The 14,033-nt window shown below is 45.1% G+C and overlaps 1 protein-coding gene across 6 annotated transcripts in view; it reads right to left on the reverse strand.

Moving 5' to 3' along the window:
- Positions 1-302: 302 nt before the first annotated feature.
- Positions 303-14,033, reverse strand: part of LOC134349806 (cGMP-dependent 3',5'-cyclic phosphodiesterase) — a 309,387-nt gene continuing 295,656 nt past the window's right edge. For 4 of the 6 annotated variants that reach the window (XM_063054698.1, XM_063054700.1, XM_063054697.1 and 1 more), the window contains 3 exons: positions 13,724-13,762; positions 11,850-11,956; positions 996-1,371 (listed from right to left, as the gene is read on the reverse strand). In XM_063054698.1, coding sequence (XP_062910768.1) covers positions 1,188-1,371; positions 11,850-11,956; positions 13,724-13,762 — 330 coding nt within the window. In that variant the 3' untranslated portion in view covers positions 996-1,187. Of the gene's footprint in view, positions 1,372-11,849; positions 11,957-13,723; positions 13,763-14,033 lie in introns of all 6 variants that reach the window. The other 2 variants (XM_063054695.1, XM_063054696.1) reach the window with 2 other exon arrangements.

The raw sequence follows: 14,033 nt of genomic DNA on the forward strand, positions 1-14,033 counted from the left end.
TATCTTTAAAAAAGTCTTTAAACGTGCCCACCTCAATGGCCATCTATTTATTATTTATTTAAAGACACAGTGTGGAACAGCCCCTTCTGCCCCACTGAACCACACCGCCCCGCTACCCTATCCCAATCACATGACAATTTACAATGATCAATCAACCTACTACTGGTCCGTCTTTGGATTGTGGGAGAATCCGGCACTTATTCCAAATACGCCCCACCCTTTGCGTGAAGAAAAATTAGGGACATTCAAGAAACTTAGACAGGCACATGGATGATAGAAAAATGGGGGGTTACGTGGGAGGGAAGGGTTAGATTGATCCTGGAGTAGGTTAAAAGCTTAGCACAACAGCGTGGGCCAAAGGACCCCTGTACTGTTCTTCGAACTCTTGGCCTCAACCAAATTTACATCTTCTTAACCAAACTTAAAACGTAATTCGCTAATGAATTCTGTTCAATAACGCCCTGCGTTGCCTGGGATCGACCCTCAGTGGCCACTTTATTAGGTACAGGAGTGGAAGCCAGCGTGGTCTTCTGATGCTGTAGCCCGTCCACTTCAAGGTTCGACGTGCTGTGTGTTCGAGATGCCCTTCTGCACATCACTGTTGTAAAACATGATTATTTGAGTTACTGTCGCCTTCCTGTCAGCTTGAACCAGTCTGGCCATTCTCCTCTGACCTCTCACATTATCAAGGCGCCTTCAACCTACAGAATAGCTGTCAAGCCGGTGCGAGTCACATTCCGAAAGAAAGCAGACGCCAGGGATCCAAGGCGGTGTCGGTAACCCCACCTGTCCCATCTTGAAACACAGACGAGGAAGTCTAACACATGCACACGTCTGAACAACAACTGAACCTCTTGACCATGCCTGCATGCTTTTATGCATTGAGTTACTGCCACATGATTGGCTGATCAGACATTTGCATTAATGAGCAGGTGTACAGGTGTACCTAATAAACCGGACACTGAACGGATGTTGTGAACCATATTGAAAAGAATTCCAGCAAACGGAACACGGAGAATGCAGTGACAATTATTAATCAGGTTCCTATATATAAAAAAAATCACATTGTAGGGTGCCAATGATTTTTGATTTCAGATGCTTCCAATGACACATTTTTGTATTTTTTTGTTCTGTTTGTTTAAACTGCAATAAAAATTATAATTATTGGTTAGGGTTGGTTTCTGCGATCACTGGGAGGGTGTATCTTTAGAGTTCAATTGGGACTCTCCGATCTCAGTGAGAAAGTCCAAGTTGCTGCTGCTAGGAAGCCCTGTGAAGCTGAATTTGGAGGACACCTTCACCCACTGGTCTCGATTGGCTTTTACCTGCTGGTACAGAGGTTCTGCCTGCGGGAAGATGTCCATCAGGAGCCTGGAGAGAGAAGAGAAAGTCACAGAGACGCACAGAGTAGAAACAGGCCCCTCATCCCATCAGGTCATCCCTGACCTTTTGGCCCATTATGTCTGCCCGCATTAAGACCACATCCAAAATTCTGGAGGAATTCAACAGATCGGGCAGCATCTATGGAGAGGAATAAACAGTCGATGCTTTGGGCTGACACCCTTCATCAGGACTGGAAAGGAAGGGGGCAGAAGCCAGAATAAGAAGTTTCGGGGGAGGGGAAGGAGGACAAGCTGGAAAGTGATAGGTGAAGCCAGGCGGGTGGGGGAGGGGGTGAAGTAAGAAGCTGGGAGGTGATAGGTGGAAAAGGTATGGGCTGGGGAAGAAGGAATCTGATAGGAGAGGAGAGAGGACCATGGGAAAAAGGGAAGGGGAAGGGGCACCATGGGGAGGTGATAGGCAGGTGAGGAGAAGAGATAAGGGGGGGGCAGAGTGGGGAACTGAAGAAGAGGGAAGGGGAAGGGGGAAAGAAATTACCGGAAGTTGGGGAAATCAATGTTCATGCCATCGGATTAGAGGCTACCCAGACGGAATATGAAGTGCTGCTACTCCAACCAAAGTGTGGGCTCAGCATGGCCATAGAGAAGGCCATGAACCAATATGTCGGAATGTGAATAGGGAGTGGAATTAAAATGGGTGGCAAAAAGGGAAATTCTGCATTTTGCAGATGGAGCAAAGGTGCTTTCGTGTGCTGCTCTGGACTTCTCACATCTGAACAACCTCTAGTGTTCAAGACCATATCTTTCTACTTAAGTGTCTGTCTGACTCTTGAACATTTGTTTGTATCTGGTTCCTCATCATCTGCTTTTTCTTTTCTACTACATCAATGTACAAATCTACGGAACAATCTGTATGGATGGTCCATTACTGTGTGGTAAGACGGTGGCATGTTTGCACACAGCAGCCTCTCAGGGGCCAACCAAAGGTATTTGGTTAAATGTGTTTTTTTTTAACAAACTCAAAACAATTCTACTCCAAGAACTTTGAGTACTGCAGGGCTACCCTATCAGTGAGCGGCTGGCTGATGGGAGTAGCTGGACTGGTGTCGGCGGCAGAGCCGGCTGAGGGGTCAAAGGGGATGGCTGGGATGTCGGAGAAGGAGCTGGCCGTGAGGTCAGGATGTCAGAGGAGTTTGGGTTTCTGTTTGAAGGAGCTGATCTGGCTGCAGACCGTGTTGCAGCCCACTACTCGGGAGCATCGGTGCTGGTGCGCAAAGGCAGTGCGCGGTATAACCATGGGAGAACGTCTCTGACATTCAACTTGTGATTGCAAGACTCTGTTGGACAGTGATAATGTAAGTTTCCACAGGCTTGTACGTTTGTCTGGTGGCGTGACAGACAACATGGAAGCTGTGTAGCCTCGTCTATAGTGAGGACCAGGCCTCAAGCCGTAGGCTTACCTGCTGCTGCTGCAGACCAGGTGAGGAGACGCTGGAGGCGTTGCAGCATGGCGTCCAGGCTCAGCTGGGAGCTGGCCCCTCCCACTGGTGCTGCCCTCCCGTGGTCAAGTGATGGAATGGCTGGCTGGATTGCGTACGACTGCACATTCCTGGGACACTGGACCATCAATTGTGGCACGTGTCGCTCAGGGTGTTGGACTATATATATATGTTTTTTTGTGTGAATATGCTTCTTTGCTGACTATCTTGAATATGCTGTTTTCTATGTTTTACACCTTGGCCGCAGAGGAACACTTAAATTTAATTTGATTTGATTTTGACAGAAAAACTTTTCACATAAGTACTAGGAGCAGGGATTGGCCATCTGGCCTGTCAAGCCTGTCTGCCATTCAATATGGGATCATGGCTGACCTGGCCATTACTGAGCTTGTCCTTCCCTTTCTCCCAGGGTCCACTTTCCTCTCCGATCAAATTCCTTCCTCTTCAGCCCTTTACCTTTACCAACTATCACCTCCAAGCTTCTCACTTCATCCCTCCTCTCACCTGGTCTCATCTATCAGCTGCCAGCTTGTACTCCTTCCCATCTCCTTCCTGGACAATCTCACCTGGTCCAGGAACACCACTGGGATTGTGAAACGGGCCCAGCAGAGATTGCACTTTCTGGGGAAGCTTAAACAAGCATCACTCCCCACTAACATCTTAACTACATTCTACAGAGGCGTGGTTGGGAGTGTGCTGACCTTTTGCATCACAACCTGGTCCAGCTGCAGTGCTGTTGACAAAAAAGCCTTGCAGAGGGTGGTTAGGGGAGCAGAGAAGGTTATTGGGGTCTCCCTACGTTCTGTCCAAGACCTCTTTCAGAGTCGATGCCTCCAGAAGACACGGTACATCATTAAAGACCCCTCATACCCTCTCCATGAACTGTTTGTTCTTCTGCCATCAGGCAAATGTTACAGGAGCATCAAAACTAAAACCACAAGGCTACTAAACAGCTTCCTCCCACAGGCAGTCAGACTGCTAAATAGCTGCTCTACCTGACTCTGCTTTGGACACTTTTAACTTGCACTGGACACTTATAACTTGATTTTAACTGACATGTGGCTGTTGTGTTTTACTATTTATTGTTATGTTTATTATATAATGTCGCATTTGTTATGTTATGATTGCACTGCTCCTGAGAAACGCTGTCTCATTCTGCCCTGCAGAGCTGATGTACGTTTAGAATGACAATAAAGTTTTTTAAAATCTTTGAATCTTTGTATTTGAATCCTTTCATCTTCGTATTCTGGCTTCTGTCCCCTTCCCTTTCCAGTCCTGGTGAAGGGTCTCGGCCGGAGAAGTGGACTGTTCATTCCCCTCCCCACCCCAGATGCTCTTTCTCTTTACCCATTCTTCATTCTTCATTCTGGTTTCCCACTCACCCCTTCCCTTCTCCTCACCTGCTCAACACCATCCTCTGGTGCCCCTCCTCCTTCCCTTTCTCCCTTGGTCCACCCTGTTCTATTAGATTTCTTCTTTTTCAATCCTTTCCCCCTTCCACCCATCACTTCCCAGCTTTATACTTCAATCTCCCTCCCAACTTCCCCCTCACTTGGTCTTACCTATCACCTGTCAGCTTGTGCTCCTCCCTCTCCCACCGCCTTCTTACTCTGGCATCTTCCCACTCCCTATTTATTCCCTCCATAGATGCTGCCTGGTCTGCTGAGTCCCTCCAGCATTTGCGTGTTGCTCTGGATTTCCAGCACTTGCAGAATCTCTTGTGTTTATAGTTCCCAACCTCTCTACTGAGTGGCTGGCCCTTGTATGCAAGTAGGCCATTCACCATCTTTACCAGCCTATCTAGTTGTGTGGCCATATTCAGGGAGCTACGGTCTTTCACTCCAAGATCCCCCTGAGCCATTGCCTGGATTCTATTGGAGAGAAGGATGATGAGAGGCAACTGGAGAGACGGTGTACAAGACGATAATTGGCATAGGTAGATTGGTTAGACAGAGAATTTTTCCCAGTGCAGAAATATTTAATACAAAGGGACATAATGTTAAGGAGATTAGAGGAAAGTATAGGGGGGTTGTCAGAGGTAGGTTTCGTACACGGTGAGTGGTGAGTGTGAAGAACATGCTTCCATGGATGGTGGCAGAGGGAGGTACATTAGGGACATTTAACAGACTCATATATAGGCAATGGATGATAGAAAAATGGAGGGTTATGTGGGAGGGAAGGGTTAGATTGATCTTAGAGTTGGTTAAAAGGTTGACATAGCATTGTGGGTTGCAGGGCCTGTACTGCTCAGTAATTTCTACGTGTTATGTTTTATGTCTGGTTCTCAGTCACTGGCTATTAAGTGATGTGGAACGAGTGAGTTCTGGTCCCTCAGGGTGAAGGCCACTCCTATCTCTCTCCTCTTTCTGGAAACATTTAAAGTAGCCGACGCCCTTCGAGTCCATAATGAATTATTATTCTGCCTATCCCATCATCCTATACCTGGACCATACCCCTCCCATCCATGTACCTATCCAAACTTTTCTTAAACATTGAAATCAAACCTGTATCCACCACTTCTGCTGGCAGCTCGTTCCACACTCTCACCACCCACTAAGTGAAGAAGTTGCCCCTCGGGTTCTTATTAAATATTTCATCTTTCCCCCTTAACCTATGACCTCTAGTACTAGTCTCACCCAACCTCAGTGGAAAAAGCCTGCTTGCATTTACCCTAACTATACCCCTCATAATTTTGTATACCTCTATCAAATCTCCCCTCATTCTCCTATGCTCCAGAAATTAAAATCCTAACCTATCCAACCTTTCCCTATAACTTAGCAACATGGCAACATTCTTGTAAGTTTTCTCTGTACTCCTACAATGTTATTGTTATCTTTTTTGTGGGTAGGTGACCAGAATTGCACAAAACAATCGACAATATCTTAGACCATAAGATATAGCAGCAGAATTAAGCTGTTTGGCCCATCGAGTCTGCTCCACCATTTCACTTGGGCTGATCCAATTTTCCTCTCAGCCCCAATCTCCAGCCTTCTCCCCATATCCCTTTATGCTCTGACCAATCAAGAATCTATCAACCTCTGCCTCAAATATACATAAAGATTTCGCCTCCACAACTGCCTGTGGCAAAGAATTCCACAGATTCTCCACTCTCTGGCTAAAGAAATTCCTCCTCATCTCCATTCTAAAAGGACGCCCCTCTATTTTAAGGCTGTGACCTCAGATCTTAGACTCTATCAAGGCCTTTCACCATTCAATAAGTTTCAATGAGATCACATCTCATTTTTCTGAATTCTAGTGAATACAGGCCCAGAGCAATCCAGCATTCTTCATATGGCAAGCCATTCAATCTTGGAAACATTTTCATAAACCTCCTTTGAACCCTCTCCAGTTTCAGCACATCCTTTCAAAGATAAGGACCCAAAACTACTTACAACACTCCAAGTGAGGCCTCACCATGCTTTATAAAGTTTCAACGTTACATTCTTGCTTTTATATTCTAATCCTCTTGAAATGAATGCTAACATTGCATTTGCCTTCCTCACCACAGACTCAACCTGCAAATTAACCTTTAAGGAATCCTGCACAAGGACTCCCAAGTCCCTTTGTACCTCAGATTTTAGTAGTTTCTCTCCATTAAGCAGCCTCATGTGTGGCACTTTGTCAAAGGACTTCTGAAATTCCAAGTACACAACATCAACCACTTCTACTTTGACTATCCTGCTTGTTATTTCTTCAAAGAATTCCAACAGATTTGCCAGGCAATATTTTCCCTTGAGGAAACCATGCTGACTATGGCCATTTTATCATGTGCCTCCAAGTACCCTGAGACCTCATCCTTAATACTCAACTCCAACATCTTCCCAGCCACTGAGGTTAGACTAACTGGCCTATAGTTTCCTTTCTTCTGCCTCTCTCCCTTCTTGAAGTGGGGAGTGATATTTGCAATTTTCCAGTCTTCCAGAACCATTCCAGAATCTAGTGATTCTTGAAAGATCATTACTAATGCCTCCACAATCTTTTCAGCCACCATTTTCAGAACTCTGAGGTGTACACCATCCAGTCCAGGTGACTTATCTACCTTCAGACCTTTCAGTTTCCCAAGAACCTTCTCCCCTAGTAATGGGAACTTCACACACTTCATGACCAATGACACCTGGAACTTCCACCATACTGCTAGTGTCTTCCACAGGAAAGACTAATGCAAAATTCTTATTCAGTTCAACAGCCACTTCCTTGTCCCCCATTATTACCTGCCCAGCATCATTTTCCAGTGTTCCAATATCTACTCTCGCCTCTCTTTTACATTTTATGCATCTGAAGAAACTTTAATATTACTGGCTAGCTTACTTTTGTATTCCATTTTTACCTTCTTAATGACTTTTTAGTTGCCTTCTGTTGGTTGTTAAAAGCTTCCCTAACTTCCCACTCATTTTTGCTCTATTATATGCCCTCTCTTTGGCTTTGACTTCTGTTGTCAGCCATGGTTGTACTATCTTGCCTTTAGAATACTTTTTCCTCTTTAGGATGTATATACAAACCCCATTTCCAGAAAAGTTGGGAGATTTTCCAAAATGCGATAAAAACAAAAATCTGTGATATGTTAATTCACGTGAACCTTTATTTAACTGACAAAAGTACAAAGAAAAGATTTTCGATAGTTTTTCTGACCAACTTAATTGTATTTTGTAAACATACACAAATTTAGAATTTGATGGCTGCAACACACTCAACAAAAGTTGGGACAGAGGCATGTTTACCATTGTGTTACATCACCTTTCCTTTTAATAACACTTTTTAATCGTTTTGGAACTGAAGATACTAATTGTAGTAGATTTGCAATTGGAAATTTTGTCCACTCTTGCTTGATATAAGACTTTAGCTGCTCAACAGTCCGTGGTCTCCGTTGTCTGATTCTCCTCTTCATGATGCGCCATACGTTTTCAATAGGAGATAGATCTGGACTGGCAGCAGGCCAGTCAAGCACACGCACTCTGTGTCTACAAAGCCATGCTGTTGTAGCCCGTGCAGAATGTGGTCTGGCATTGTCCTGCTGAAATAAGCATGGACGTCCCGGGAAGAGACGTCGCCTTGATGGCAACATGTCTCTCTAAAATCCTAATATACGCCTCAGAGTCAATGGTACCTTCACATACATGCAACTCACCCATGCCGTGGGCACTGATGCACCCCCATACCATCACAGATGCTGGCTTTTGCACCTTTCGCTGATAACAATCTGGATGGTCATTTTCATCTTTGGCACGGAGAACTCGACGTCCGTTTTTTCTGAAAACTAGCTGAAATGTGGACACATCTGACCACAGCACACGGTTCCACAGTCTTTCGGTCCATCTGAGATGAGCTCGGGCCCAGAGAACTCGCCGGCGTTTCTGCATAGAGTTGATGTATGGCTTCCTCCTTGCGTAATACAGTTTCAAGTTGCATTTCTGGATGCAGCGATGGACTGTGTTGAGTGACAATGGTTTTCCGAAGTACTCCCGAGCCCAGGTGGCTAATTGTCACAGTAGCATGACGGTTTCTTAGGCAGTGCCGCCTGAGGGCTTAAAGATCACGCACATTCAACAGTGGTTTCCGACCTTGCCCTCTACGCACTGAGATGTCTCAGAATTCTCTGAATCTTTTCATAATATTATGTACTGTAGATGCTGACAGACCTAAATTCTCTGCAATCTTGCGTTGAGAATTGTTCCTTTTGAACTGACGAACAATTCTCTCATGAATTTTGGCACAAAGGGGTGAGCCACGACCCATCCTTGCTTGAAAAGACTGAGCCTTTGACGAACGCTACTTTTATACCCAGTCATGATACCTCACCTGCTACCAATTAGCCTGCTTAATGTGGAGTCTTCCAAACCAATGTTACTTGAATATTCTGTGCACTCTTCAATCTTATTTTAACTCTGTCCCAACTTTTGTTGAGTGTGTTGCAGCCATCAAATTCTAAATTTGCGTATGTTTACAAAATACAATTAAGTTGGTCAGTAAAACTATTAAAAATCTTACCTTTGTACTTTTGTCAGTTAAATAAAGTTTCACGTGAATTAATATATCACAGATTTTTGTTTTTATTGCATTTTGGAAAATATCCCAACTTTTCTGGAAATGGGGTTTGTATATCCCGTGCCTTCTGAATTGCTTCCAGAAATTCCAGCCACTGATGTTCTGCCATCATCCCTGCCAGAGTTCTTTTCCAATCAAATCTAGCCAACTCCTCTCTCATGCCTCTGTAATTCCCTTTACTCCACTGTAATATTGATACATCTGACTTCACCTTCTGCTTCTCAAATTTCAAGGTGAATTTGACCATATTATAATCACTATCCCCGAGGGGTTCTTTTACCTTCAGCTCTCTAATCAATCGTGGTTCATTGCACAACACCCAATCCAGAGTAATAGATCCCCAAGTGGACTCTCTTTCATGAGCTGCTCTAAAAAGCCATCTCATAGGCACTCTGGAAATTCCCCTTCCTGAAATCCAGTACCAATTGATTTTCCCAGCCTACCTGCATGACTATTGTAACATTGCCCTTTTAGCGTGTATTTTATATATCCCGTTGTAATTTGCAGGCCAAATTCTTACTACTGTTTGGGGGTCTGTATACAACTCCTTTGCAGTTCCTTAGCTCTATCCACAACGGTTCAACACCTTCTGACCCTATGTCACCCTTTATAATGATTTCATTTCATTTTTTACCAGCAGAGCAACACCGTCCCCTCTGCCCTCTTGCCTGTCCTTTAAATACAATGTGTATCCTTGGTCATTAAGCTCCCAGCTATAATCTTCTTTCAGCCATGATTCAGTGATACCTACAACATCATACCTGCCAATCTGCAACTGTGCTACAAGTTCATCTACCTTAATCCATATACTGCTTGCATTCAAACACAACACCTCCAGTCCTGTATTCACCCTTTTTGATTCTGTCTGACATTTACATTGGAACTCATCCTGTTGACTGCAAATTTGCCCTGTCAACAGCCTCTCCTCACTACACATCAGCTCTGTTTGTAAACAAGCTACCTCACCTTCAGCACCATTATCCACCTTTCCTACGGTTCTTCCTGCATTGAAATATACGCAGCTCAGGACACTACTTCCACCATGCTCAACCTTTTGATTCCCAATTTTGTCTGAGGTCTTATCAACATTTCTTCCACAATCTCTCCACTAACTGCTCTGGTACTCTGGTTCCCATCCCCCTGCAATTCTGGTTTAAACTCCACAATGCAGCATTAACAAACCTTCCTGCTAGGGTATTAGTCAGGTGCAGACTCAATGATCCAAAAATTTTATACCCTCCCTCCTACACCAACTCTTTAGCCACACATTAAATATATAACCTTTCTAGTTCTGGCCTCCCTAGCATGTGGCACAGGTAGCAATCCTGAGACCACAGCCCTGGAGGTCCTGCCCTTTAACTTCCACCTATCTCTCTGACTTCCTTTCGTAGAACCTCGTCACTTGTACCCGTGTCATTGGTACCCACATGGGCCATGACTTCTGGCCGTTCACCCTCGATCCAAAATATCCTGGACCCTGGCACCCGGGAAGCAACATGCCATCCGGGAAGCCCACAGAACCTCCTGTCAATTCCCCTCACAAACAAATCCCCTGTCACCACAGCGTGCCTCCTCTCTCCCGAGTCACAGAGGCAGACACAGTGCCAGAGACCCGACTACTGTGACTTTCCTCTGTTAGTTCATTCCCCCCCATCAGTATCCAAAGTGATAAACCTGCTGTTGAGGGGGATGGCCCCAGGGGTGCTCTGCACTGGCTCCTTAATTGCTTTCCCCTTCCTGACTGTCACCCAGTTTCCTGTGTCCTGCACCTTGGGTGTAACCACCTCTCTGTATGTCCTATCTCTCACCCCCTCAGTCTCCCAAATGATCCAGAGTTCATCCAGTTCCGAAGCTGCAGCTGGATGCACTTCTCGCAGTTGTAGTCGTCAGAGTCACTGGAGATCTCCCTGCTCCGTCACATCTCACAAGGGGAGCGTTCCACTATTCTTGCTGAGCAGATGTAAAGAAAAGAATGAAAAAACTTGAACTTTTCTTTCCTTTTGCTTTCTCTGGCTGAAGCCTCTTGCTAATCAATCCCAAATGCCAATTGGTTGCTGGTCAAAGCTCTTTTCCGTTGTAGTGACCCACCGCTGCCTTTTATCCTCGGGCACTGGATCTGACTGAAATCCCCTCCTCGCAAATCTTACCATGTCCTGACTAGCCACTGGACAAAGCTCTTATACAACTTCAACATAACATCCCAACTCCTCAAAGTTCAAAGTACATTTATTATCAATAAGTGTGTACTTTATACAACCTTGTACTCAGTACTCTGCTTAATGAAGGCCAATGTGTTTCTTTATGACTCTATTTACCTATGTCACCACTTTCAAGGAATTATGGATCTGTATTCCCAGATGGCAGGGTGGAGATACGTCTCTACCAAAGGAGGTGTGAGGCACTCCTTCCCTCTGCTTGCCAGCAGGTCACCCTTGGGCAAGGTGTAGCACCCACTTAGCCCCTCAGTCAGAGTCACATGAAGACATGGGAGCAGGTGGTGGATGGTCGTATGAGCAGCTGTTGCATATCACAAGTCCTGGTTATGTGACCACTGAAGGGTATTGATAATGGCTGGGATCACCTACCTTGTAAAGACACTGACCAGAAGGAGGCAATGAAAAATGAGCTCTGTAGAAAAATTTGCCAAGAACAATCATGGTTATGGAAAGACCGTGACTGCCAACATCATACGATAGGGGATATTACAAATGAACAAGTCCCAGATCCTTCTGTTCTACTGCAACCCTCCGTGTCCTACCACGTGCTGTATAACTCCTACACTGGTTTGTTCTCCCAGACTGCTACGTCTCTCACTTATCTGCATTAAATTCCATCTGCTATTCTTACAGCTGGTCCAGACACCTGCCCTCAGTACCACCTCTGACGGCGGGGGTGATCACGGTCTAGTTGCTGTTGACTGTTGCTGGTTAATGGTAACCTGGTTACCAGAGTGAATCCTTGTACTTACTTGTAAGTTGGCATGCAAATATGTTCCATGAAATTGATCTGGAGCTCAGGAACATAGGCCTTCTCTCGGTCCATCATCTCTAAGGGACGGTTCCCCATTGCCTTCTCCTGCAAACAGGACATGAAAGGAAGAGGTCAAATGTCTGCAGAGGCCGTCAGGGTCTTGGCCTGACTACTCTTGTCACTATTTGACTGCAAGAGGAATCACGGACCAAAAAGTTAGACCTTCCCCACAGTCGAGCTGCACGGTAGCAGGCGCCGCAGTAGCGCAGCAATTGGCGCAATGCTATTACAGCCTCGGCAGAGTTCGGCATTCATTCTGACGCTGTCTCTAAGAAGTTTTTAACATCCTTCCCGTGTGTACATATGTTTCCTCCAGGTGCTCTGATTTCCTCACACAGTCCAAAGGTGTACCGGTTAGTGGGATAATTAAGTCATTGTAAATTGTCCTGTGACTAGGCTAGGGTTAAACAGGTGAGTTGCTGGGTGGTGTGACTTGTTGGGCTGGAAGGGCCTGTTATGCACTACACCTCTAAATAAAATAAAATAAAATATATTGGCCAGGGTAACACGTTACAGCACCAGCACTGAGGGATTGATTCTCACTGCTGTCTGTAAGGGGTTTATATGTTCATCTCATGACCATGTGGGTTTCCTCTGAGTGCTCTGGTTTCCTCCCACAGTCCAAGGACGTATGGGTTAGGTTTAGTAAGTTGTGGGCTTGCTATGTTGTCACTGGAAATGTAGTGACCCTTGTGGCCTGCCCCCAGCGCATCCTTGCATTGTGTTGACGCAAACAAGGCATTTCACAATGCCCAAGAGATTCTGCAGATGCTGGAAATCCGGAACAACACACACACACAAAATGCTGAAGGCACTCAGCAGGTCAGGGAACATCTGTGGAGAGGAATAAACAGTCGATGTTTCGGCTGAGACCCTCCATCAGAACCCTTCATCAGGGATTTAATAAGACTCTGAGCATCAACTTTCCCACCCAGTGGGTGGTGAGTCTATGAAATGAGCTGCCAAGGGGAAGTGGCTGAGGCAGGAACAATAACAACATTGAAAAGACTCTTGGACAGGTACTTACTGTAGGTAGGAAAGTTTTTGAGGGATATGGGCCAAATGCAAGCAAACATTTGGTTTCCTCTACCAAATGGCAGTGTGTTAGCTTAGCTTATCGTCCAATGATATTATAGCAACAGTTTTAAAGATAAGGTTCAAAACCCATTGCCGTCTGTAAGGAGTTTGTATGTTCTCTCTGAGACCACTTGGATTTGCTCTGGAAGATTCCGTTTCCTCCCACATTCCAAAGACATATGGGTTAGGGTTAGTGAATTGTACGAATTCTATGTAGGTGCCTGTAATGTGGCAAGACTTGTGGGCTAACCCCAGCAGGTTCCTCAAGCGGAGCCTCTTTACCAGCAGGTCAAAGCGAATTGAGACCAGTGAATTAAGGTATCCCCTAAACTCATTTTCACAGAACTTCCCAGCAGCAGGTGCTGATGAAGGGTCTCATCCCAAAGAATTCTTTATTCCTGTCCATAGACGCTGCCTGACCTGCAGAGTTCATCCAGCGTTGTGTGTGTGTTCCACTGTATGTTTCAATATTTTGATGTACATGTGACAAGTAAAGTTAACACCCACCTACATTTACTGGCATAATTTACATATTACTATTTAACTATTTATGGTTCTATTACTATTTATTATTTATGGTGCAACTGTAACGAAAACCAATTTCCCCCGGGATCAATAAAGTATGACTATGACTATGACTTTCCCATCAGAGAACACAGAAGAGTCCCAACAAAAATAAGCCTTAAGACACATGAATGTGAGAAGAGAAACAAATATTTTCCAGTGTTAACTCACCAAATCTCCTTGTGAGAAGAATTCCTTATAAATCAACTCCTAGAGAAAGGAAAAGAAGAGGAATGTTCGAATGAGTAGAGTTTCTAATGAACAATGCAAACATGAGGAATTCTGCAGATGCTGGAAATTCAAGCAACACCCATCAAAGTTGCTGGTGAACGCAGCAGACCAGCTGTTCCTTACTATCTCTTCCTTCAGTTAGTCCTGACGAAGGGTCTCAGCCCAAAACGTCAACTGTACCTCTTCCTAGAGATGCTGCCTGGCCTGCTGCAGCCACCTCCAACGGGATCCCGCCACTAAGCATATCTTT

The sequence above is a fragment of the Mobula hypostoma genome, chromosome 7, assembly GCF_963921235.1.
Source record: "Mobula hypostoma chromosome 7, sMobHyp1.1, whole genome shotgun sequence".
Lineage (NCBI taxonomy): Eukaryota > Metazoa > Chordata > Chondrichthyes > Myliobatiformes > Myliobatidae > Mobula > Mobula hypostoma.